At 42.6% G+C, this 25,895-nt stretch overlaps 1 protein-coding gene across 2 annotated transcripts in view; it reads left to right on the top strand.

Moving 5' to 3' along the window:
- Positions 1–18,409: 18,409 nt before the first annotated feature.
- The window catches only part of TXNRD3 (thioredoxin reductase 3), a 30,474-nt gene continuing 22,988 nt past the window's right edge, over positions 18,410–25,895 (top strand). The window contains exons 1-2 of one of the 2 annotated variants that reach the window (XM_084633479.1): positions 18,410–18,638; positions 25,430–25,490. In XM_084633479.1, the coding sequence (XP_084489605.1) occupies positions 18,516–18,638; positions 25,430–25,490 (184 nt within the window). In that variant the 5' untranslated portion in view covers positions 18,410–18,515. Of the gene's footprint in view, positions 18,639–22,613; positions 22,635–25,429; positions 25,491–25,895 lie in introns of those variants that run through there. The other variant, XM_084633480.1, reaches the window with a different exon arrangement.

Below are 25,895 nucleotides of genomic sequence, written 5' to 3'. Positions count from 1 at the left end.
TTTTGCATCTGCACAAGAGTGTGTGTCTGTATTCATGTGATTTGCATCTGAGTGTTCAAATGTATGTGTGGGTGTGAATGCATGTACCTAGGTCTGCGTGTCACTACACAAGCATGTATGTATTTGTGATTGTACACATCCCAAACACTAAAAAGGGCATTGAGGAGGACTGGTTTGTTTGCAAAGAGCCAAAGCTAAAGGGGTACTCTGCAGAACAGCTCATAAGCTATTGCAGTGTTAGCTGAGAAAGCAACATCTCTTTATAAAGCCTCATGTAAGCTCTACATCAAAAACAGTACAAAACAACTCAAAACCTCCAGGCTACTTTGGGATTATACAGTGGGTGAAATACTTTATCCAGCCTTAAAACCTGTCTTTGACTTTCTGCCTGGGGCCATTTAGACAGCCCAGACTACCAACTATATAACACAAAAGTTGAGCTTGCAGCCATATCCAAGAAGGCAAAACGTGGAAGTCCAAGTTCTCTCCTAAGAGAGGGGGTGATGGGATTATATTAAACTCCTCATTTTCTATCAGAATGGTTCAGTGGAGAATTAGCTGCTGTTAAAATAGATCTGTTGTTTGGTAGCAGAAGAAAGAAAACCAAGAATCTCAGGACTCCTGGGACCAAGTCGAAATAAGGGCATTGGGAGCTGACATCATGCATCAAATGCCTGGACACAAGAGGACTACTCCTTAACAATAAAGAACCCAGGAACTCTTACCGTATTTCCAATAAAGTCTTTGAATGGAACCACAAGTAGATTTTTCTGTTTTAGCCATTTCAGATATACCATTCTCAGCATCTAGTTATTGTTTCTGGTTAGCCAGTCAAGCTTCTAATGGAATCTCCTGTTGGACATTATCTCTGAGACACACTGCGGCTGAAATATGGGTAGCCTGTTACCTAGCCAATATATACAAAGCATCAGTCATCTTCCTGCCGTGGAGAGCCAAGAAGTGAGACATCTATATGCAAAAACTCATCCAAAGCACCATGTAGTCATCAACTCACAATGAGCTGTTTACACCTTCCATCCCAGAGTGGTGATAGAACCAGCCAGTCCCGCATGACTCAACTTTATTGGCATATATGTTTGGTCTTACACGTGGGCACTCTTGCCTGCCCATCCCCTTCCCTGTCTCTTTCATTCTCATCTGGGAACCTAGACAGATGGCTCAGATGTCCAGGGAGGGCAAGGCAGCCTCCGTTAGCCTATCAGCAGTTTAACCAAGTGACAAGACCAGAGGTGAATCCAAAGCTTACAGCACAACTCATTCCAGCTTTCCCCGGCCAAGCAGCTGGTTGCATCAGTGGGAGAAAATGTCTTCCATGGACCTTGGCATCTGAAAGCCTTCAGTCAACATTAGAAATGTTCACAGGGAGAGCTCCTGGGGTTTTTTTAAAGTGAGGGACGGTTTCAATCCTGGTCCTATTTGATGTAAATTGCTAAAGCTGGGTGGCATCCAGTGGGAAAGATGGGGTGCTGTATAGCACTGCATGGAAGAGGGGGCTTCACCCAGGCATTTGGCTTTAGCTTTTTTTTTTTGTGGACTATAATGATAACATGTGGCTTATTTGCCATTCACTTGGGGCAGCATGAAGGCAGATGGATTAGACAGCATCTGTCAGGGTTCCCTCCCCACTCTGAACTCTGGGGTACAGATGGGGGACCCGCATGAAAGATCCCCTAAACTTATTTCTACCAGCTTAGGTTAAAAACTTCCCCAAGGTACAAATTCTTCCTTGTCCTTGGACAGTATTGCTGCCACCACCAAGTAAGTTAGGCAAAGATTCAGGAAAAGGACCACTTGGAGTTCCTGTTCCCCAAAATATCCCCCCAAGCCCTTTCACCCCCTTTCCTGGGGAGGCTTGAGAATAATATATCAACCAATAGGTTAACCAAGTGAGCACAGACCAGATCCTTGGGTTTTTAGGACACTAAAAACCAATCAGATTCTTAAAAGCAGAACTTTATTATAAAGAAAAAAGTAAAAGAAGCACCTCTGTAAAATCAGGATGGAAGGTAATTTTACAGGGTAATAAGATTTAAAACACAGAAGATTCCCCTCTAAGCAAAACTTCAAAGTTACAAAAAACAGGAATAAATCTCCCTCTTAGCATAGGGAAAATTCACTAGCTAAAACAAAAGATAATCTAATGCATTTCCTTGCTTTACTTACAGTTTTTGTAATCTTAGATGCTTATTTCAGGTAGGGTTTTAGGAGAGGTTTTTTTCCTGCCTGGTCCCTTTCTCTGTCCCGAGAGAGCACAACAAAGAGAGCACAAACAAAACCTCCCCCACAGATTTGAAAGTATCTTCTTCCCTTATTGGTCCTTTTGGTCAGGTCCCAACCAGGTTATTTGAGCTTCTTAACCCCTTACAGGTAAAGGAGGGATTTTATGCTATCCTTAACTGTATGTTTACAGCATCTTTCTGCTAATGGCTGCAGTGAAGGCAGTTCAGCAACGTCTTCCTTTCCTTATGTATTTATACTCCACTATCTGGGCATCTGACAATGTATTTGTCCCTACCACACCCCTGTGAAACAGGGCAGTGCTATGATCCTCCATTGCACAGATGGGGAACTGAGGCACAGAGAAACTAGGTGCCTTACCTGAGCTCACACAGGGAGGCTGTGGCAGAGCAGGGAATTGAACCGACAGCTCAGTACTAGGCTAACCTCCTAACCATTCCATCACTGCAGTCATGTAAAGGTTTCCCTTTGCAACAACATCCTTGGCCCTCACACCACCATATCCTGGAGGCCAATTATTTTTATTATTATGGGAGATGCACAAAAATTGGAGTCTAGCTACTGCTCCCTACTGGGTGGCAGATTAACTGTCACCATGTAATGTACTAGCTGATGTGTACGTGTCATCTGCTGCCTCTACTGGGCAGAATCGAAACTCATCAAAGTGTTTGTGATCATACTGCCCTCTAATGGCTGGGGACTTGCAAAGACAATAAGCCTTAACACTACTACTGACAGGCAATGGAGATTCTCCAATAGCCCATGTGTTATTGCTGGAGCTGAGATTCCTGTATTTGCTTCACTATGCATATGTATGTGTGCAGTTGGCCACTGTGGTGTCTCTGTTCTTGTGACCTGGGATTCCTTATAACCACTGAGACAGCTAATATGTTTTTGTTAACATACGCAGGGGCAGATTCATTGTCAGTCACAGCAAAAGACACCAGTTGGGAACTCAAACCAGGGAGAAAGAATTAGGGGAAGAAAATTCATTAATTTTCTCTGTGCAATGAGCATGTGCATTCCACTCACTTTTTTCAAATGACATTTTACCTGCTATTAGTTCACTGTGAGCATCTTCAGCATAACCTTCGCACCCCCACAACCCAGTTCCTGCAAGAGCAAAATTAAATTTAAGCTACTAAAGTCGGACCTTTCTGAAGCAAAGAGAATCTTTAGAAATGGATTTTTTTAAAGGTCATTTTGAACTGTATGTGAGCAGACAGGGAGACCCAGGTCACTCAGCTAAATAATGCCACCAACAAGCATGGTCACTGTTATTAGGATAATCTCATCATTACCTGAAAAAGGCGGGGGGGGGGGGGGAAGACTCTCTCTCTCTCTCTCTCTCTCTCTCTCTCTCTCTCTCTTTTCTTCTTTTTTGAAGACTTCAGAGGTGTTTGTTTTTGTGGCTGCCTCTGCATTTTCTGTTTCCAGCTGGGGCCAGAAGGAGAAGTGCTGAAATTATGTTGAAAAGAGCAAGGGACATAGTCATAGAATCATAGAATATCAGGGTTGGAAGGGACCTCAGGAGGTCATCTGGTCCAACCCCCTGCTCAAAGCAGGACTAATCCCCTTGCAGGACATCCAACCCTTGACCAGAACTAGGAAGAACTGGCATTCTCTGTTCTTGTCAGATCAAGCCCAGTTTAACACACTCTACAAGTTTATACATGGCCCGATCCAGCGGAGCTCTTTAACACACACTCAGCTTTGAGTAGGCCCTTTGACTTCAATGAGACCATGCATGGGTTTAAAGTTAAATACATGCTTAAGTGCTTTGTTGAACTGGGGCCACTGTTCAGAGAAGGTTCAGAGATGCATGGTGCTTATCTCACCAGACCTCCTAACCATTTGAGATTCTCCCATCACTGTACTGAGGCCTTCATTAACCATTTTAATGAAGCTCTCCTAGTGGTAAAGGCCAGCAAGGGGAGATGGCTTTGTGGTCTAAGCCTCAGGTCTCAATTAATAGACTTCCTAAAACCACAGGCTTGGTTCCCCACAGCATCAAAGCCATTCTTCTAAAGAAAGTAAACTGGTGTTCATGCAGCTTACTGTCTGGTGATAGATTCTATGGCAACTGGTGTGTTATAAATACCTTAGGTTATTTGCGGACGGAGGTCCTTCTGAACCACAACCATGCTTGTTGAACAAAAACATTAAAAAAGCCCATAACACATTTCCTATGACTAGGGATTTGCTGCAGTGTCGTCAGCCATAATGTCATCTCCCACCCCACTACTGTGCAGTGCACGGTGTGCCAATAGGTTACTCCCCCACCACAGAGCCAGCTGCATTTCCATGCATACATATCTAATATGGGATCCTTCAGGTTTAAAAATGCTATGTTAAGTAATTGATAAAACATTACATTATTATAGGTAGCCAGCCTGCTTTATGCCATCTGTGTTCCAGGATCCCTTTTTAATGAGGCTGCCTTTGAGAACCATACATACTAGAAAAAGAAACTGATGGTAGCACTTTCCTATGACTATAAAAATTAATGCAGCCAAGTCATTACAACATAAAGAAGACTGCTTTTTAAACTCTAAAACCCTCATGTTTGGTGGAAGTGGTTTTAATTTTCCGTTATTTTGTTCTACGGGCAGTAAAATGAGCCCAGCTTCCATCCAGGCAGCATAATTCAGTCAACATTCCCCTAAAACCTAACAATACACTGCCCTCTGCTGCATTTTTCTCTGACATGTTAAAAAGGAAAATGGAAAAGAAAATAGTCCTGCTTTGCTACCTATTTCAAAATGAAATAAGCAGATGGTTTGTTAGCTCTCATCAATGAGTCAGTAACATCCAAGTTAAAACACTTTTGCCGGCGAGAAGTCAAAATAACAAAACGGATTCCGTAAACGGGACAGTAAAAGCAATTGCAAAAACTAGCAGTGAGTGTCCATGTGCCAGGAGTTCCTATGCCTTGGCCCTGCTGTCTCTCAGCTCCTATCAGAGTTTCAAAACCAATTATGTAACTTAAATAGCTAGTTACTATGGTGCCTTTTTTGGGGGGGCAAGTTCTCCCCAGTTTAAGGCTACAAAACGTTGCACAGGAGCACAAGACTCAACATGAGACAAAACTGCATGAACTTGCAGTGCTCTCTAAACTTTTTCTGCCAAAGGGCCACACTGGCTACCTGCCCGGACTCCCAGGCCATGCCTAATTTGCATAAAATGGAGTTGATGGCAGCCATCCTCACCTTATGATAGAGGTATGGCCTGGGGAGAATTCAGGTCACAACATTCAGTGCTTCCTCTTGATTGAGGTGCTAGAGCATGGCATGCTGGGACCAGTAGTCCCTTTGGACCATTGTTAAAGAGAAGCGTGGACAAAAGGTCCCATTGTACAATGCTGAGGACCACAAGTTGCACTTTGACTCTCCTTGCCCAAAGCTGCTTGCATTTGATTCTGCTTGACTGAAATCAGAAAGTGCATTTGCTTAGATTTAGATTTTTAGATTTGGTCTCACTGTAGAGCACTTAGATTCATCTTGATAGATGAAGAATAAAATAAATTAGAGAGGTGATGAGAAACCCTCATGGAGATGGGATGTGCTTCTGAACATGCAGGCCCCAAGAAGTACAGCCAGTATCCAGGAGGCAGCACCCCCTTTGCTTTGGAGATGCATCAGGATAATTATTTCAAATTGCACTCAAGCAATAGGGTTCAGCTCTTGAGCTAGACTGCAAAAACCTCAACACGCAGGGATGTTTGGATTTGGATTTTTGGTTTAACCCACTAGAGGAGTGGGGGACCAGGTACAAACTCTGGATCAGAGCCAGGATCAGATGCCAAACTCTAACATTTCAAGGGTTCAGTATTGCCAACCCCAAACATACAAAAATCATGTCAGTCCCCACACAATCATGAGATGGGCCTGAAAATCATGAGATTTTTAAAAATAAAAAATGTTTGGTTCTCTGTATTTGCCATTTGGGTGGTTGTGCCTTTAAGGGTTCATGTCTTCAAGTTTTTCTCTGCAACCAGATGGGCTACAAACTTAATTTTCTAAACAAAAATTGAGATTCTCAAATAATCTCCTGACTCCAGAAGCTTGAGCTTGAAGAAAAAAAAACAAATACTGTAAGCATCATGATAAAATTGTGAGAGTTGGTGACACTTGTATCTGGGGTTTGTGATAATTAACAGGGCTGGTCAAAGCAGTTCAGAATAAATGAGAATCTACCTGAACCTTCACTCAAATTTGAACTGTGAAACCTTTCTGAGTTTGGAGAAAGTTCAAGTAATGTCATTTCCCGCCCTCCCCCCTATTTCACCTTTTTGTGCTTCTTCTGCATGCCTCAGTTCTGGCCGGGCCTGGAAGTGCCAAATAACCACAAGAAAGGCTTATCTTGTGGGATTGCCACCCTGAAGAAGGAGGTACTGGCAACCTCATAAGCAAGCCTGTTCTTACTGGAGATCCAACCCCACTTGGCAGGCTTGAGAGATTCAGAAAAACATCCAGAATTTGAGGTGCTTATCCAAACCTCTGATCCTTTGAACTTTTACCCATCACTACTGAGCAATTCATTTAACTCAACTGGGCAAAGTCACAGAATGGTGGCCTTCTTTGGTGTCTGTGATTTGCACTCCTGGACCTTTGGCCTGCTCTGTACAGAATAGCATTTAATTGCCTAAAGGAAAAGCCATGTAAGTACACTTTAAAAGACAAACTGCTAATAAATCTGTGACAAAAGACAATGTATAAATCTGTGCTTTTGAATTTATGAGACAGCCCTCCCCGTTGTGCATTCTTATGCTGCTGCAGGATAAAATAAATTGGTCTAGTTACAGGAATGGCAGGAAACATGTGAATATTCCCTTCCCTGTAATATTGATCTTTGATGCTACGGACCTTCTCTCCCTCGAGTTCAGTGGCATAGTCACTGAGGACGGATAAAGAAATTCACGGAAAGCAAGGAATGCAGCTGGGAGTAGAACCCAGGGCCGTGACTGCTGCATTGCTAGTGTGTCTGAGCTACCTCACCATGACTGACTGGAATAAAAAAAACCACTCCTGGGAAATGTGCAGAATCTGACTTCTTAAAGGAACTGGGATTGCTTAGAACTATAGCCAAATTCCTGTATTTCTAAAAGATTAAAGACCTTTCTAGTCTTTCTTTTTTTCTTTTCTCTTTTTAAGAAGCTCTTGTAAGAAACTTAGCATAAGAAGGTGACTTTGGTAGATGGAAACAATATAGTTTTTATAACATAGATAAGTTATCCTGAGATAACTGAAATAAGTTGAAATAAGGTGCTATTGGGCTGTTAAGAATACAATCCTGTCCTGATAAAGCCTATCACCTTCAGAGAAAGGGAAGTGCCTAGAAGATGTAAAAGGAAACTTAGTTTGATAGCATCCTGTCTGGCAAGAACTCACTTATCAATAGCTGGGATGTGAAATCCTCACTTCTGTATTGTTTTGTCATTATAGTTCCCACTTTGCTATTGTTTGTCTGTATAATCTCTGTCTGATTCTGTGATTGTTCCTGTCTGCTGTATAATTAATTTTGCTGGGTGTAAACTAATTAAGGTGATGGGATATAATTGGTTACATAATCATGTTACAATATGTTAGGATTGGTTAGTTAAATTTCAGGAAAATGATTGGTTAAGGTATAGCTAAGCTGACCTCAAGTTTTACTATATAGTCTGCAGTCAATCAGGAAGTGAATGTGGGAAATGGGGGTGGGAATATTGGAATCATGTTTTGCTAAAGGGGGAAATTGGAATCATAGAATATCAGGGTTGGAAGGGACCTCAGAGGTCATCTAGTCCAATCCCCTGCTCAAAGCAGGACCAATCCCCAATTTTTGCCCCAGATCCCTAAATGGCCCCCCTCAAGGATTGAGCTCCCAATCCTGGGTTTAGCAGGCTAATGCTCAAACCACTGAGCTATCCATCATGTTTGGCTAAGGGCAGAAATGGGAACAGGGACACAGGTGTAAGGCTCTGTGGTGTCAGAGCTGGGAAGGGGGACACTAAGGAAGGAAACTGGAATCATGCTTGCTGGAGGTTCACCCCAATAAACATTGAATTGTTTGCACCTTTGGACTTCGGGTATTGTTGCTCTCTGTTCATGCGAGAAGGACCAGGGAAGTAAGTGGGTGAAGGAATAAGCCCCCTAACAACTACCTTCTGGCAAATCTAACAGCGATGTGTTGTTCAATAAATTAATCAAAAGATAGTGCTCATCCCCCAGAGCTTTCCATAATGCACCTCATCTTTCCTGGGCTGCAGAGTAAGTGCCAAGTGTCTGGGTTTCCTGGGTGGAGTACAGTTGCAAGATTGAACCCAGCCCTCATGATAAGTATTCACAGCAAGCTTTGGCAGTTTTAGGCAACAGAACAATGTTGTGCCTTGGATGTCTAAGTTACTGCCCTTCTGGCCATCCCACTGAGTGCATTAGTAGAGCTAAGGTACAGAGTGTTGCACGTAATTCCATGGAGCCAAAGATTGTCAGGTGATAGTGAGATCCCTGGCATGTAACTCTGAAGTGTCAGTCAGAGTTCATTTCATGGCCCAAATCATATAGTTGTGCACATATTTCTTGAAGCTATGCTGGGTAAAATAGTGCATAGTATGTATGCACTGTGCACAAGGTACAAACAGTTAGTATTTATTTCTTAGCTCACCATACCAGGGATGTCTCTATAAAATGCTCTACTTCTGTAAAAATACATATCACTAATAAAGCCCTGTGCAAAAATTAATGAATTAATCAGTGCAACACTCCAAGTCAATATTATCTCCATTTCACTGATAGCAAAACAAGCGGAGTTTAAGAAATGTTCGCAATGCCACATAAGAAGTCGGTGACAGAACTTGGGAGCTCCTGGCTTCCGACGCCGAGATGAAATCCACAAGACACTGTTCTCTCTATGCAGAATCCCTATATGTATCCATCTTGGAAGTACAAATCAGCCATTACAAAAAATACTAGTTAGATAGTCAGTTTCCCACCCCAAACACTATCAATAAGCTTCTGTTAAATTGAGCATTAATAAATATATATTGTACTTCATCCTAAAGGTGACCAAACTTTGATTTTAGGAAACAGAAGATGGGGACTAGTTCCAGAGATCAGGACACTTGAGCAAAGTATGACTTGTTGTCCGATTCTGCAGACAGACAGCTGATCATAACTGCCACTCTGGGACATGGGTCTCCGAGGCTCCTGGGTTGCAGGCCATTTTGGGCTATAGAGATAATACATGTTGCACCTCTTGAGTTGTCTTTAAAAATAGCCCCAAGTAAAGCATATTGTATCTAATCCAATCTATCTAGTATCAAGAGAATGCTCACCATGTTATTAGATCAGTCTACCCTCTAGGTGACAGTTACAGATGACTGTGATGAGCATATCTTGTCCTGTCTGTATATTATGTTTTTTTATTACAAATGGGCTTGAGCTGCAATCTTCGGGTCCAGTTTCAAACTTTCCCAAGGTTCAGGGGTGTTTGGATCCATCCTTGCCTCTAATTTTCAGGTAGAACTTGATGTGCTTTACTGGGAAGCACATACATCACTTTTATATGTTGTTGTAATGGTGATAGAATGAGAAAGTATAGGTTCTGACATAGGGGTCATTTGGCAATTTCCTCCTGCTTTTTAACCTTTAAAACACTAGTGGCTATATATGGTCCTGGCAGCATATAACTTCCCATGTTTCTGTCCCTAGGTAACCGGTGCAAATACCATATACTACACTGGCATATACTTGTACTACTAGGGCTGACCTTAAGGGCTCTCAAAATATTCAACGAGGTGGACAACATGATCAAAGAAGTAAATGTCCCTGGGTTTGACTCCACATAGGACCTTAGTAGCCTTTCTTGACTTGAGACACCAGAAGCTTTGAAAGTCAGCTCTGAATACATTCTACACTTGGAGCCCTGCACACTTTTTCAGTGAGCTCAGTGCCGTTGACAGGAACTGGATTGACAGTCTGGGAGACTCAAGTCTGCTTATCCATAGAACAGGTACAGAACTGGAAGCAGAAAGGAAATTTCTTCTACGTTGCCCTGCTGATGTGTCTCAACCCCATTCCCTCTCTAGTGGTGAGAGCGGGGAGTTCAGACTCCCTGATTTATTCACCATTAATTACATGCACTCCCTCCAAGCCCTGCCACCTCCTGTCCATAGCCTAACCCTTCCCTATACACAGATTCGTGGGCCTGTGGAGAGATGGGGTAGGAGAGAGTGCCTGTGGAGTGGGCAGACCCTTTGCCTCTCCAGAGTGAAATCTAAGTCCCAGCTGACATATATCCTTTTAAAGTACCTGTATACCAAAGCCAGCTAAGCCTGTCCCAGTCTGGGGAGTTCTGCTTCTTAGCTGAAGAGCTTTTCTTCCCATCTCATCAGTGTATGGAGGTTCAGCCCTATGCCAAAGTCTCTCAGGGCTTGTCTACACTACTGCTTAAGTTGATGTAAGTTATGTTGCTCAGGGGTGTGAAAAAGCCACCCCACTGAGTGATGTAACTTACATCAACTTAAAGTGGTGTCCACACCATGCTATGTCAGCAGGAGACACTCTCCTGCTGACATAGCTTCCGCCTTTTATTGAGGTGGAGTAATTATGCCGACGGGAGAGCGCTCTTCCATTGGCATAGTGCATCAGCTGCGCTGATGTAGCGCAGTAGTCTAGACTAGCCCTCACTGTCTGAAAGCCTTTCAAATCCCATCCCAGTCCCTAGCTTGGAGTGCACGGTTATTATGCGAATCACATGCTGTCGCAGTCAGTGATAATTTACTTAATGGTGCCAAAATCTGTGAACTTGCCTAAAGGCTTTTGACATTATTTGCCACGAACATTAGTCAATACATTCTGGGATGGAGGCAATTTGCATGTCACCCAAATGACTAGATATCAAATTAGGCTTCCGACGGTCTCCAGAATGGCGCTCTCCTTTCATCATTAATCTTAACAAAGGGGGGGCCCAAGGCCCTGGATAGGGACCTGAGCTGTTTCCTTACATATGACTGATTGATGTGGCAATCTAAGGTTGGCCAGTTATCATCCATTTTGAAGAAGGCACCAACTTTCTATTTCTGCCTTCAGCTCCAAAACTGCAGTGTGATTTGGAGGGACTGGGGGGCTGATCCCACATAACAGCACATGTAGTTTGTTTTCCTGTGAAATGTTAATGCTAAAAATCCCATGTGCCCTATTCCCCTCCTACAGGACTGGCAACTTCCACAGAAGTCAATGAGGGTTATTGGCACACTCGTGTGGCAGGAGAATAGGGCCCCAGTTTAGGACTTTTGTACTGCTCTGTCTTACTCTCTTTCATATTAGAGAGACAAGGTGGGTGAGATAATAGCTTTTATTGGATCAGCTTCTGTTGGTGAGAGAGACAAGTTTTTGAGATTACAGAGAGCTCTTCTTCAGGACTGGAAAACTTACTCAGAGTGCCAATAAAAAATATTACCTTCTGTGTCTCTCTAATATCCCAGGATCAACACAGCTACAAAAACCCTTTCTTATTCACCGTCTTTGGGGAAACTCTCTATTCTGTCCCAGCCCTGTTACACCACTCTGATAGCATGAAGGGAGCAGAAATTATCATTTTTATTACCATAACGCGTAGGAGCCCTTAGTCATGGAGAAGGACCCTATTGTGCTAGGTGCTATACAGAATGTCTTCTTCAGGAATATCCCTGGCTGTCAGGAGCTATGGGCCTCAGTTCCCTCAGCTGAACCTGGGGCTAGCTGGCCTCAGGCCTTACTGGAAATCTTGGGAGGTGGGTAGGCACAAGCCCACCCATATCTAAAGGCCCCTCCCCCAGCCTTGCAGGAGGGACTACTGGACCCGGAACCAAATGAAGACGGGGGACAACTAAGGAATAACAGGGTCAGGAGTGAGGGACACAGGTTCAAAACTAGGGATCCAGAGGTGGACACTGAGCAGAGAACCCCAGACAGCACCCACTGCTCCTCAAAGCTATCTAGGAAGCCAGCGGATGCCACCCAAAGGAACCCTGGCCAGATGCATGAGACCAGGGAGGAGCGGAAATAGGCCCCACAATCACAGAGCACCCCCTCGTCTCACATCCTCCTCCTGGCTACTTGTTGTAGATGGCTACTTTGGCCAGGGCCAGGAGAAGGTTGATGAGGAGGTCTTGCAATTTGATGGGGCCATGGACAGGGTGTGCAAATATAAACAGGTGTGGGGAAAAGTGCAGCCAGAACCTCAGCAGGAGGTTCTGAAGGAGCCGGAATAGGAGCAGCAACCTGGCTCATTCGAGATAAGCATGAGCCAGGTTCTCCCTCACACCGCAAAAGGCTCAGGGGTCAGGGATGGGGGTGAGCTGCGCCTCCGGCCAATTAATGAGCCCAGCTGAGCTGCAGTAGAATCACCTGATCGGCCAGCCTGCCCAATTGGGTGCAAGGTGCCTACAAGTCTGCATTTAAGATCAACAGCAGCATGTTGCTGGTTACTTAGTACTTATACCCTGTATCTGCCTTGTTCCAGCCCTGTGCCCTTGTTTGGTTTGTGACTCCAGCTCTGACTCTTGGCTTGTCTCCTCACTCCAGTGCTGACCCTTGGCTTTGACTCCCTGTTCCCATCTGTTGGGCCAGGCCATCTGATAACAATCTCTGATAGTAAAACCTGGTTACTTTAATCTCTTTTAGAGAAAGAGAGAGAGAGAAACTTACTCACAGAGAGGAACTAAACAGGCAATTCTGGATAGTTGTGAGGAAGGGTATGGTGGATAGTTTTAGTACCTGCACCTTGTATCAGAAACCCACAGGTTTCAGGGATTGTATCTGTCTGTGTTCATAGCTAACTTGAAATGGAGGCTGCATGAGAGTCAGCAAAACTTAAACCAAGGGATATTTTTTTCTTTGTGATGTGGCTAGAAACATTCTCAATCTAGGACTCTTCCATTATTAAGACTAAAATAAAAGTAATAGACAAATCCCATTTTTCAAGGCTCCTGGAACAGCAATGATATATACATATGGTCAAAAAGAAATAAAATCACTCATGTCAGATGTCTCCCATTAGGTCCATTTCCATCACTGGTGGGATTACTGCTCTTGCAATTATTTTTTGACGTTCTTAAATAAGAGTAAGGATGGTCTTGTGCTTAAAGCATGGGACTGAGAGTTGGGCTGTATTATCAGCTATGCTACAAACTTCCTGGGAGACCTTGGGCAAGTCACTTCACCCCTCTCTGTGCCTCAGTTTCCCCATCTGCAAAATGCAGATAATATCTATCATACAGGGATATTACGAGGCTTGATGCATTAATAGCTGCAAAGTGTTATCAATTTTTATATAAAACTGTCAACATACACAATGGTGGGCAGTTGATGAATGTGCTGAGCCAATAATAGTAACTGCCCCAAAGAGCTTATAGTTTAAAAACACAAGTGGGCGCAATAAAGAAAAATGCAGAAGGCCCAATCCTGTTTCAAATTAAGACAACAGCTAAACTACTTGTGGGAGCAAAATCAGACCGACAGTATATTGGCTATGATCCCTGAGCTTTATACCTTTGGTGCTTCGAGGAATAGGAGGGAGGGCACATAGCAGACACTGCTTGGGGACTGTTCTAAGTGTAAGGGTAGAATGAATGATGCTCAAAGGCATGTGTGGATAAAAGGAAAAGTCAGAAGACAATCCTGGGTGGAAAATAAGGATCAGGAGAGATATTGGAAATAGAAGAAGCCCTCCAGGGCCTAGCAGAATCTTTTTTCTAGGATCCAAGAAAAATAATTTAGAATTATTGGAAACCTCTCCACACAGACTAAGCTTGATAAGTTTATGGAGGGGATGGTATGATGGGATTGCCTAATTTTGGCAATTAGTTGATCTGTGACTATTAGTGGTAAATATGCCCAATGGCCTGTGATGGGATGTTAGATGGGGTGGGATCTGAGTTACTACAGAGAATTCTTTCCTGGGTGTCTAGCTGGTGAGTCTTGCCCACATGCTCAGGGTTTAGCTGATCATCATATTTGGGGTCGGGAAGGAATTTTCCTCCAGGGCAGATTGGCAGAGGTCCTGGGGGTATTTTGCTTTCCTCTGTAACGTAGGGCACGAGTCACTTGCTGGAGGATTCTCTGCACCTTGAAGTCTTTAAACCATGATCTGAGGACTTCGATAGCTCAGAGATAGGTTAAGGGTTTGTTACAGGAGTGGGTGGGTGAGATTCTGTGGCCTGCGTTGTGCAGGAGGTCAGACTCAATAACCATAATGGTCCCTTCTGCCTTAAAGTCTATGATTCTATGATATAAACAAGATTCAAGCGAGAGATGTCAATGCAGTTTTGGGCTGAGCATGCGGGGGCATTAGATCAGTCTGGAGGGAGAAAACAGCCCCTACTTTTTCATCTTGGCCAAGTGATGTGTCCTCCATTACTCCAGACGAGACTGTAGATAGGGGTGTAAGCAGTTCAGAAAGAGAATTATTATTTTAGGTGGTGGGATGAAGACAGTGGTGAAGCTTGCTCCTTCCCATTTTCCAACTTTGACTTCAAGTTAAATTGTCATTCTCTTTAAACATGAATGGGAAGCAAGAGAGTCAGCAAGAATTTCCAGTCATAGGGATCTCCCCACCAAAACACAAGTCACCTTTCCATTTTCGGAGCTCTTTGCCTGTTGAGGGAAGATGTGGGTTCTTGAGATTATATTGGGGCATTACCACCTATCAGAAAACTATCCACCAAAGGTGAGGAAATAACCAGATCCTGCATTGGGTGGTTCTTGCTGTTCTAGGGTCATCAGCTTTTATTCATAGCAACACGGGAATTGCTATGATTCTTGAACAGACTGATAGTCTATTTAGTTGAGTCTGGAATCCTGTGCCCAACAGGGGCCAAGGCTAGATGCTTCAGGGTGAGATGTAACTACTCTGCGGGGGAGGGATAGCTCAGTGGTTTGAGCATTGGCCCGCTAAACCCAGGGTTGTGAGTTCAATCCTTGAGGGGGCCATTTAGGGATCTGGGGCAAAAATTGGGGATTGGTCCTGCTTTGAGTAGGGGGTTGGACTAGATGACCTCCTGAGGTCCCTTCCAACCTGGATATTCTATGATACTCTGCCTCTTTGTGCACCTAATTATGCAATAGTATCCAGGAAAGAGAAGGGGAATTTCTTCCTGACTCCAGCTGGAAATCAACTTATGCCCTGAGTAATGAATATTGATAGCGCGGATAGCACTGGTAATTATATCTTAGTGCTCTCATGTATCTGCAAATTGCTATTCTTATTCAGAACAATGTTTAATCCTTGTTTGAAACTTAGTGGAGCCTCCCAGCTCTGCCCTCACTCGATTACACAGCAATACTGATAGAACAAAGAATTATAAGTTTAAAAAAAAAAAAAAAAAAAGCAATGCTCCACCACTGAACTATCACTGCCAGAATTAGGCAAAAAACCCATCTACCTGATGTTGTAGCCAGGAAGAATGAAAAGGTTTTTGAAACATCCATCATCTTAATTTATCAATAATATAGGACAAAGTATATAATATTTAAGACCGTCATTCTCAGACTTTTCCATACAGCAACCTCATGCTACAACAGAAATATGTTTCAGAATACTCCTCCCATAAATTTTAGGATCTCTCCCCATCAAGTCATAACACATAGGAGGGTGTTTGCGAAACCTCTGGGTGGGGGAGTCACCATTTGCAGGTTGAGACCCCATGATTAACTATGTATAAGGGAGCTACTTTGAGCCTATCTTCATATAACCTGAGAGTTATGTATGCAAGTCTTTTACTCTCATTTTCCAAATGATAGATTAAAGGCAATGGAGATATGCAAAGATTTTTTCAAGTTCGGTTTACACCCTATTTTGTTTGTGATGTATAAAGAGAACATGAAAGGTTTCTTTTGGGGGGGGGGAATGTATTTTCCTGTCTGTGTTTTACTTTAGAGAGACAAAGTGGATGAGGTAATATCTTTTACTGGACCAACTTCTGTTGGTACGAAAGAAAGCTTGTCTCTTCCACCAGCAGAAGTTGGTCCAATAAAAGATATTGCCCCACCCACCTTATCTTTCTAATATCCTGGGACCGACACAGCTATAACAACACTGTTTTTGCTTTATCAAGAATGTCAAGTCAGGTCTTTACTGTATTTGCTGGAGGACTTCATAGAAGTCTCAGATGTGTGTTGTGAGCTCTCACATCTTAATTGCAGAGACATGTGGGAGTATATATATTTAACAATGATGTCCTTTACTCCAAATGTTCATTAGGCATTAGAGTTAAATGAATGCTAACAAATACTATAAATGTTTAAACAGTCTTAGCAAATATCTTCCTCTCTCAATGTTCAGTTATCACTTGCTTGATTCTTGTTATTAGCCTTCATTAGTTTTCCAATTTACCACAAAGTCTTCCAGGGTAGGTAAGACCTGAATTCCTTATACAGAAAACAAGCGGGGCCTTCTTTACGCATCCTAAGTAAACCCATTTTTCCCATCAGTGGGTCATCTTTAAGAACTTGACCAATACCACAGAGTAACAGAGTTCCTGGCTCTAAGCCTCCAGCTCATTCTATCAGACTCCCTATCCATTAATATAACAACTTAAAAAATGATTTCACAAGTTTTGCCTGACCACAGGAGTGTTTTTTCAGGACTTGACTGTTTTAAAATGTGTTTTTATATAAGGAGCTTTGACTGTAAAGAGGTCGAACACACATCGTGTATACAAGCTGCTTTCTTCAATCCATCTGCAGGATTTGTCCATTTCCCCTTACTTTCCCTCACTCTCCCTCAGGCCCAATCTTTTTAATGAATCACAGCGACCACACACAAAGACTGCGCTGTTAGAATCTGTCCTGTAGATGGCAGCTTCTCCCAATTTTCTCACTCTATAGGATTCATAAGCAAGATATCTTTACAGCCCACTATTTACAGGGTCTTTTAGACATCATCTGCAGCTAGTTATCTAGGTGTAAAGTTGCAGCTTGGCCATCTGTAGCAGCAATCAGATAATTTTGCAGTTGGTTGCTAAAAAGAAAAGAAAAAAGCACAAATGATGTGGGTGTTAAATGTGTAGCCACTTCTTTGGGTGGAGACTAGGCAGATACAAATAAGCTGCTAAAAAGCAAAGGCCCAGTCACCTGAACATTTAGCTTTTATTGGTCTCTAGTCTCTTTTTGTGTATCTCTTTTTTTTAACCAAAACCCCATTATTCCTATTTTACAGATGGGAAGCTAGAGGAACACAGGACAGAAGTGATGAGTTTGCACAGGGAGTAAGTGTCACAGATGAAGTGGGCTGTAGCCCACGAAAGCTTATGCGCTAATAAATTTGTTAGAATCATAGAATATCAGGGTTGGAAGGGACCCCAGAAGGTCATCTAGTCCAACCCCCTGCTCGAAGCAGGACCAATTCCCAGTTAAATCATCCCAGCCAGGGCTTTGTCAAGCCTGACCTTAAAAACCTCTAAGGAAGGAGATTCTACCACCTCCCTAGGTAACGCATTCTAGTGTTTCACCACCCTCTTAGTGAAAAAGTTTTTCCTAATATCCAATCTAAACCTCCCCCACTGCAACTTGAGACCATTACTCCTCGTTCTGTCATCTGCTACCATTGAGAACAGTCTAGAGCCATCCTCTTTGGAACCCCCTTTCAGGTAGTTGAAAGCAGCTATCAGATCCCCCCTCATTCTTCTCTTCTGCAGGCTAAACAATCCCAGCTCCCTCAGCCTCTCCTCATAACTCATGTGTTCCAGTCCCCTAATCATAGCCTCTAAGGTGCCACAAGTACGCCTGTTTTTTATGTTTTGGGGGTTTTTTTTGCGGCTACAGACTAACACGTCTGCTACTCTGAAACAGACAGAGAAAGCGCCCAGGAGTCCTTCCTTTCTGGTTCAAATCACTGGAGGCCACTCCCTTCCCAGAGCTGGGTCTAGAATTCACGAGCCCTAAGGACAGAAGCTATACTATCTGCAGGTGACGACACCACCCAGACAACGGGAGGAGCTTGCTGCGTAGTGCGCATGCTCTCCCTTCTTGGGCTGTCCCAAGTTTTCCTAGCGGGGCGAGGCGGGGCTGATGTTGGACTCTCCCTCCTAGGCTCAGTCTATTGGTCAGTCTATGGACGGTGTAGGTTAACGCACACCCCGGCCTCATCCCGAGTAGACTCTTCCAGCCTCCTTCTTCCTCCCCCCCCGCCCTCTCCGGAAGGAAAGAGGCGGGGCTAAAGGGCCACTAAGTACCGGTATCTGCGCGCGTCGGCTAGTGCGAGCAGAGCTGCCTTTTACTCGCCCTCCTGCTGCCATGCCGCCCCCGGGCCAGGTCCGGCTGCCGGACTGGGATGCGCTGCGGCTCCGCGTCCGGACTCTGATCAGCTCCCACCGGGTCGTGGTCTTCAGCAAGAGCTACTGCCCCTACTGCAACAAGGTACGGCCCGGCGGGTGGGGGGCGCCTGGGGTGGGCCTTGCCGCGCACACGCCCCGCGGGAGGAGGCCTCACGGCGGCTGCGCCCGGCAGTTGCCCCTGAGGGGGCTCGCGCTCTGCCGCTCGGGCCCGGCGGGGGCGGGGAGGAGCCCTAATCACCGGTTCTGGGGCGGCCGGGTTCCCTCAGGGCGACCTGAGGTGGGCTCTAGGCCCGGTGCAGCAGGCTGGTGTGAGGGTTTGCACTGAGCGCCCCACGCCTTTTCCTGAGCGTGGCCGGGAGCCTGGAGGCAAATGTCTCCCTCTCTTCCCCCCCCCCCCCCCGGAGGGCAGGGATTGGTCGCAGGCTGCCGTTCAAACGGAGCTCGCGCTCCAGAGCTTGGACCTGGCTCCCAACTTAACGCTGGCGCGAGGAGCCGGCCAACTGCAAACGGGAGCTCGCGCCGCTTGCGTTAGCGGAGACCAAATGGGCGGAAGTGGGCAAATGCCACCCAAGGCACCGCTTCGTGTATTACGCCCAATCTTAAAGCCACTATTCAGGGATATCGGGTTTGTGGGGTTTTTTTGGCTGTGTTCCTCAAATGCTCAAGCAGAGGGCATCTCTTTAGTGACCAATCTGGATGAAGCTAAGCTGTCACCAAGCTTGAGCTTCCTGTCACCTGTGAGCTGTTAGAAAGGCTGACTTATCACTGACTTGCTTTTATGTTGTTGAATGGTAATTCTGTATTATGGCAATACTGTAATCAGTGTTATAATAAACAAAGAAGTTGCTGAGCATTGCAGTGGCCAGAACAAGGATTTTTATTTTGGCACTACTTGGTAATACTTACCTATGACTTTCTAGGTCTAGTCTGCTTAGCTAGCTGACAAAGCTAAGCTTGAACTGGAGAATGAAAGCTAGAAAAACAAACGTGCAAGGCCTTCCCTATGCATCATAAACAATTGCCTGTCAAATTCTAACTGCAGAATCTTGGTGCAGATTTAGGCACATCTTGATTGATTCTCAAATACTTGTTGAATTGACACTTAAAAGTGAAACCTTTTTAAAACTTGAAAATCTTGTGTGGTGAGGAAAAGCAAAGTTGGAATATTAGGCAGTAACTTCTAGTAGCATTTTTCTAACTATGTATTTTACATTGAAATTGGTTCCTTGGTAGTCATTCCTCTGGTTTCATACCCTGAACTTGGATCTGTGTGTGTAAGTGGGATGTTACAATGGAGTCTTGTAATATTACTGTAGAAAGAAGAATCCCAATGATCATGTTTTTGTTCTAGCTGACATAAAATTACATTTAGACCTTAATTCAGGTCCAAGGTAAAATGTCAGAAATGTAGTAGGTACTTCAGATAAGAACATCATCTTGGGTCCTGAAAATATCATCATATGTTGCTAAGTTTTATTTAGACTTTCAAAAATCTTTCTAATAGTCTTTTTACAGAATTTTGAGCAAGTGAAGTGATCATAGGGTGGTAGATGAAATCTCTTTTTAGGCATAGCAGAGTTTTTCTGGAGAGGATTCTTTTTCTTGGTGAGTCTGTATTTGAAATAGAAAAGGAGTACTTAAAGCTTATGCTCAGATAAATTGGTTAGTCTCTAAGGTGCCACAAGTACTCTTTTTTTTTTTGCGAATACAGACTAACACGGCTGCTACTCTGAAACCTGTATTGGAAATACCCAGTAAGAAAGGAATCCAACAATTGATGCTCATCTGCCTCGCTTTGTCTACTATTTCGCAGTTCTGTTTGGTCTATTGACAGTTGCAATAGTAGTTGTAGAGTGTTAGCAGCCTTTTTTAGGAATGTATTGGGGTCCAGTTAGATGGTATTGTCTTTTTTTTTTTTTTAATTTTTTTTAAAGACTCTCTTTTCTACCTTACCGTTTCACCTGTTGCTGGTGCTCCAAGAGCTATTCCAGTTGAGGGGAAATGGCTACAAATTAGGGCTGTCGATTAATCAGTTAACTCATGCGATTAACTCAAAGTTAATTGTGATTAAAAAAATTAATTGCAGTTTTAATGGTTCTGTTAACCAATAGAATACCAATTGAAATGTATATTACATATTTTTGGATGGTTTTTCTACATTTTCCAAAATATTGATTTCAATTGCATCACAGAATACAAAGTGTACAGTACTCAATTTATATTATTTTGATTACAAATATTTGTACTGTAAAAATAAGCAAAAGAAATAGTATTTTTTCAATTCACCTCATACAAGTAGTGGAGTGTAATATCTTTGTCTTGAAAGTGCAACTTACAAATGTAGTTTTTTTTGTTACATAACTGCGCTCAAAAACAAAACAATGTAAAACTTCAGAGCCTACAAGTCCACTCAGTCCTACTTCTTGCTCAGACAAACAAGTTTGTTTACATTTGTAGGAGATAATGCTGTCCACTTATTATTTACAATGTCACCTGAAAGTGAGGACAGGTGTTCGCTTGCTACTTTTGTAGCCGTCATTGCAAGGTATGTACTTGCCAGATACGCTAAACGTTCGTATGCCCCTTCATGTTTTGGTTACCGTTCCAGAGGACATGCTTCCATGCTGATGATGCTTATTTAAAAAAAAAAAAAAAGTGTTAACTAAATTTGTGATGGTCTCCTGCTCTGTTTTACCCACGTTCTGCCATATATTTCATGTTATAGCAGTCTCTGATGATGACCCAGCACATGTTCTTCTTAAGAACATTTTCACTGCAGATTTGACAAAACATAAAGAAGGTTCCAATGTGAGATTTCTAAAGATAGCTATAGGACTCGACCCAAGGTTTAACAATCTGAAGTGCCTTCCAAAATCTGAGTGGAACAAGGTGTGGAGCATGCTTTCAGAAGTCTTAAAAGAGCAACACTGGTGCAAAAACTACAGAGCCCAAACCACCAAAAAAAGAAAATGAAGCTTCTGCTGGTGGCATACGACTCAGATGATGAAAATGAACATGCATTGGTCTGTACTGCTTTGGATTGTTATTGAGCATAACCTGTCATCAGCATGGATGCATGTCCTCCGGAATGGTGGATGAAGTATGAAGGGACATATGAATTTTTAGCGCATCTAGTACGTAAATACTTTGCGACGTCGGCTACAACAGTACCGTGCAAACACCCGTTCTCGCTTTTAGGTGACGTTGTAAACAAGCAGCAGGCAGCATTATCTCCTGCAAATGTAAACATACTTGATTGGCTAAACAAGAAGTAAGACTGAGTGGACTTGTAGGCTCTAAAGTTTTGCATTATGTTGTTTTTGAGTGCAGTTTTTTGTACATAATTCTAAATTTGTAAATTCAACTTTCATTATATAGCGAGTGCACTATAGTACTTGTGTGAGGTGAATTGAAAAAATACTATCTAGTTTTTTACAGTGCAAATATTTATAATAAAAAAGAGCACTATATCTTTGTATTCTGTGTTGTAACTGAAATCAATATATCTGAAAATGTAGAAAACATCCAAACATTTTAAATAAATGGTATTCTATTATTGTTTAAGCGCATGACTAATCACAATTTTTTTTAATTGCTTGACAGCCCTACTACAAATCTGTGTGGCGTCAGTCTAGAACTTTGTTGCTGATTAGTGTTCCTTCCTGCTGAGGCAGATTCCCTTTTAGGTAGCCTTTTTGGCTCCATGGAAACAGCCAGCTCTTGGGAGCACTATATTTACTGTCCCAGAGAGAGGAAGGGCAAGTACTGCTGCAGGTAGGCTGGGGAGCAATGTTGGCTCTGGGCTTAGTGCGGGAAGAGAAGGAGGAACATGCATGGAGCTGGATTAAGGGACAGGTGGTAAATCTGGAGCAAGGAAAGATGCTTGAGGAAATTTAGTGGAATAAGGGTCTCTAGTGTGTGTCTTCTCTTTGGCAGAGGAAGAGGGTGGAGAGAGTATGTTGAAAGAACAAACGAGGTCAAGAAAATTCATCTTCTGTTTCTCCTTTGGCTCTTTTAGGAGATTAGATAGGAGCAGGAATAAGAAACAGTGACCCATTGCAGCGGAAAATCCTTCATGGTAAGATGAGAAGGAAGGTGGTAGACAGGAATGGAGTTATCAGAATTTAACTTTCTTGCAGTTACTGCCAGTCAAGAAAAACTTGCATGTATTTTAAATTCTTGCAACCATGGAGAAATTGATACTGGATGAGATGGAAAAACTTTTATAAATGCTAGCAGTCTCTATACTGACATGTAAAAGCAACTTGATACACAGAATAACCACAACTTCACATGACTGCTGATTATGATATGCCCTCAGCTAGTATATTATGCATCTATACAAATGCATAATGACATGTCAGGTCAGCTCAATTTAGATTGTTACATAATGCTAATTGACTTATGAAACAGCAGACCCAGGACACTGCTTATTAGCTAACTCCACCTTGTGGAGTTTAAAGTAGCTAAACAGGTTGAAGTAATGAGAGCAAATGCTGCCAGGAAAAGTTTTAAAAAGTGCATTGTCATACTATAGTGCCTTTGTTCCAAGTTATTTTCCGTATGAAACTTAGTGTTAAGTAACTCACTAGTAATGTTTGTCCCCTAACTGTTTGTTTCCTGTGTAAGAATTGTAAGGAATTTCTTGTCTGTGTACAAATGCATTAGTTGAATTCAAGTGTGATGCATATTTGTATACTACAAATCAATATACAGACTGCAAATGTCTTCCTTCTGTACAGTTTAGTTAGATCTTGTAGGAAAAGTACCCTATGGCTGAGAATAAAGATGGCAAAGTTAAAAAGTCTTAAAATTAAAATTTAAAATGTTAAAGGACAAATGTACCTTCCCTTCTCGAGTGTAACTATTTGAAAACTCTTCTGTTCTCTTGTTCTTGCTATACTTTAGCAGTAGAGCAGTTCAGTGGTGTCTTTTGCCGCTGCCACACTTGAACTGTTTGTTCTACAGTAGAACCTCAGAGTAACAAATTCAGTCAACCTCACACCTCATTTGGAACTGGAAGTACCCAATCAGGCAGCAGCAGAGACCCAAAAAAAAGCAAGTACAGTACTGTGTTAAACGTAAACTACTTTTCCTTTTTTTAAAGGAAAGCAGTATTTTTCTTCTGCATAGTAAAGTTTCAAGGCTGTATTGAGTCAATGTTCAGTTCTAAACTTTGAAAGAATAGCCATAACATTTTTTTCAAAGTTACAAACATTTCAGAGTTATGAACAACCTCCATTCCTGAGGTGTTCGTAACTGAGGTTCTACTGTATTTATTTCATGAAAAAGGTGTCTGTCTCCTGTAGGCTGCTTTAATACAAATTTAAAGTAAAACAGCAGCTAAGCAGTTATAATTCACTGGCATCACCCAAAAGACTAAAGACCCCTACTCCATAAATATTAGTCCCATCAAGCTCCGCTTTTCTAAAAGTATACATAAACAGCCCTTTCAGAGTGCCCAAATACTCATGCTCCTTTGGAACCAACATAACAAAATTGAGAGCCCCTCATAGAGAAATCTGCGATCAGCACTCTTTCTTAAATCCCTAATTGCCTCTCCCCATCTTCCCTTCCCGGCAGTCAGAAGTTTAGGGTTGCCGCGGGTATGGGGTTGCATCCCTGATCATCTTGGCTAATAGCCATTGATGGACCTATCCTTTATATAGTTATTGAGTGAGCCCAGTTATACTTTTGGCCATCAACATCCCGTGGCAATGAGTTCCACAGTTTAACTTGCCACTGTGTGGCAAAAGTACTTCTTGTTTGTATTAAACCTGATGCCTATTTTTTTAAAAAAAAAATTGCCTCTCCTTTGTTCCATACGGTCATTGTTTCAGTCTCTCAATAATGCAGCTACCTAGCCATGTAGGATTTTATAGGTCAAAAACAGGAATCTTCCGTTTATTTTTTTTGCATGCTTTTTTAAAAAAAATTGATGTCCGTCATTTTGAGGGTCACTGTTCATTTCCAAGTCTGAAGATTGAGAGAGATGGCAATTTGTGTTCCTAATCCTGGTGTGGGTTGTCAGCCAGGGATCTAGTAATTTTCTGTGCAGTTAATGGTGAAAGTACAACTTCTAGATTTCAACCTAATTTTGCTACTTAATAGCTTCCTCACAAAACTTTCCCATCCCCAAAGACTCTTTGGCCATATGTGTATATCTGTTTACCAAATGACCCTTTGGTTTTCTATCCTCTACATCTACTTCAAAGCAGCTACCTCAAGATGTCTTGGTCTGGTTACTTCTGACACGATATAAGGGGTTAAAAAGACAATCTGCTACTAAGTTTTTTTTGGTAGACAAAGTTCTCCCATCTCCTTCAGAAGAAGCATGGGGTTGGATACCAAAGTCTGAATCCTGTTGATTACTTAAACATACTTCTACACCAAAAATGAACATGTGATTGTAGCACAGGTATTGCTTTAATCCAGCTAGTGCAGCCATAAGTTCATTGTAGGTGAACCATCTCAGGAAGCTTGCCAAGGACCCTGAGTATGTACTTGGATTGCTAACAGGTGGTGAAGTACAGGCTTCCATGGCTTTGCTGCTATTGTTAACCACAATAGCTAGAATAAAGCTAGGACAGACATGCCTACTTGCATTAGTCACACTATCGTTTGTAGTGTGAATGTACCACCTGTGGTGGTGAAATCACATGAGATAGCAAAGGGGCTGCTTCTGAAAATTAACTTGGAAGTAATGACTTAGTATCTGCATAACTCAGTGTCTTAAAACAGTTGTATCTAATGCTCAATAGCAGATCTTGGTCCTAAACTACATCGAAATATCAGATCTTTGACTTGTGAAAATGCAGTGCCCTTGTGTTCACGATAGTAGATATCAAATGAAACTATTCTGGTTTGTTACAGGTGAAAGAACTTTTTCATTCTATGGGAGTAGACTTCTATGCTTTGGAACTTGATTTAACTGGTAAGTAAAAATGACAGCTCGTGTTGAGATGCATAGATATATATTTCATCTGACTTAAGCCACTCTTTTCCTATAAACTTTCTTGTACTGATCAGAGACACTAATTCTCTCTTGAATGATGCCTCGTTTGGTGCAAAGTTACAATAGCATTTAAAATGCATGCTAAATTCTTATATCACAAGGCACTTTTTTTTAAAAATCTTGATTTATTTAATCAAATAGAAGTTTGATGGCTGTGTCAGGAAATTACCCACTGTTCTGTCTTGCAGGGAAACTAAGTTACTTTTTTTGTGTTCCCAGATAACTGTTAATGTTTTACTTGACTTAGAAGCGACCTTTGTGAAGAAATTTGCCTAGTCATTGGAAGTTGGGGGTGGGGAGGGGACACACTAAATTTCATTGCTT

Source organism: Lepidochelys olivacea (assembly GCF_965140295.1).
Source record: "Lepidochelys olivacea isolate rLepOli2 genome assembly, chromosome: 7".
Classification (NCBI taxonomy): Eukaryota; Metazoa; Chordata; order Testudines; family Cheloniidae; genus Lepidochelys; species Lepidochelys olivacea.
This window is presented reverse-complemented; position numbering and strand designations above follow the sequence as displayed.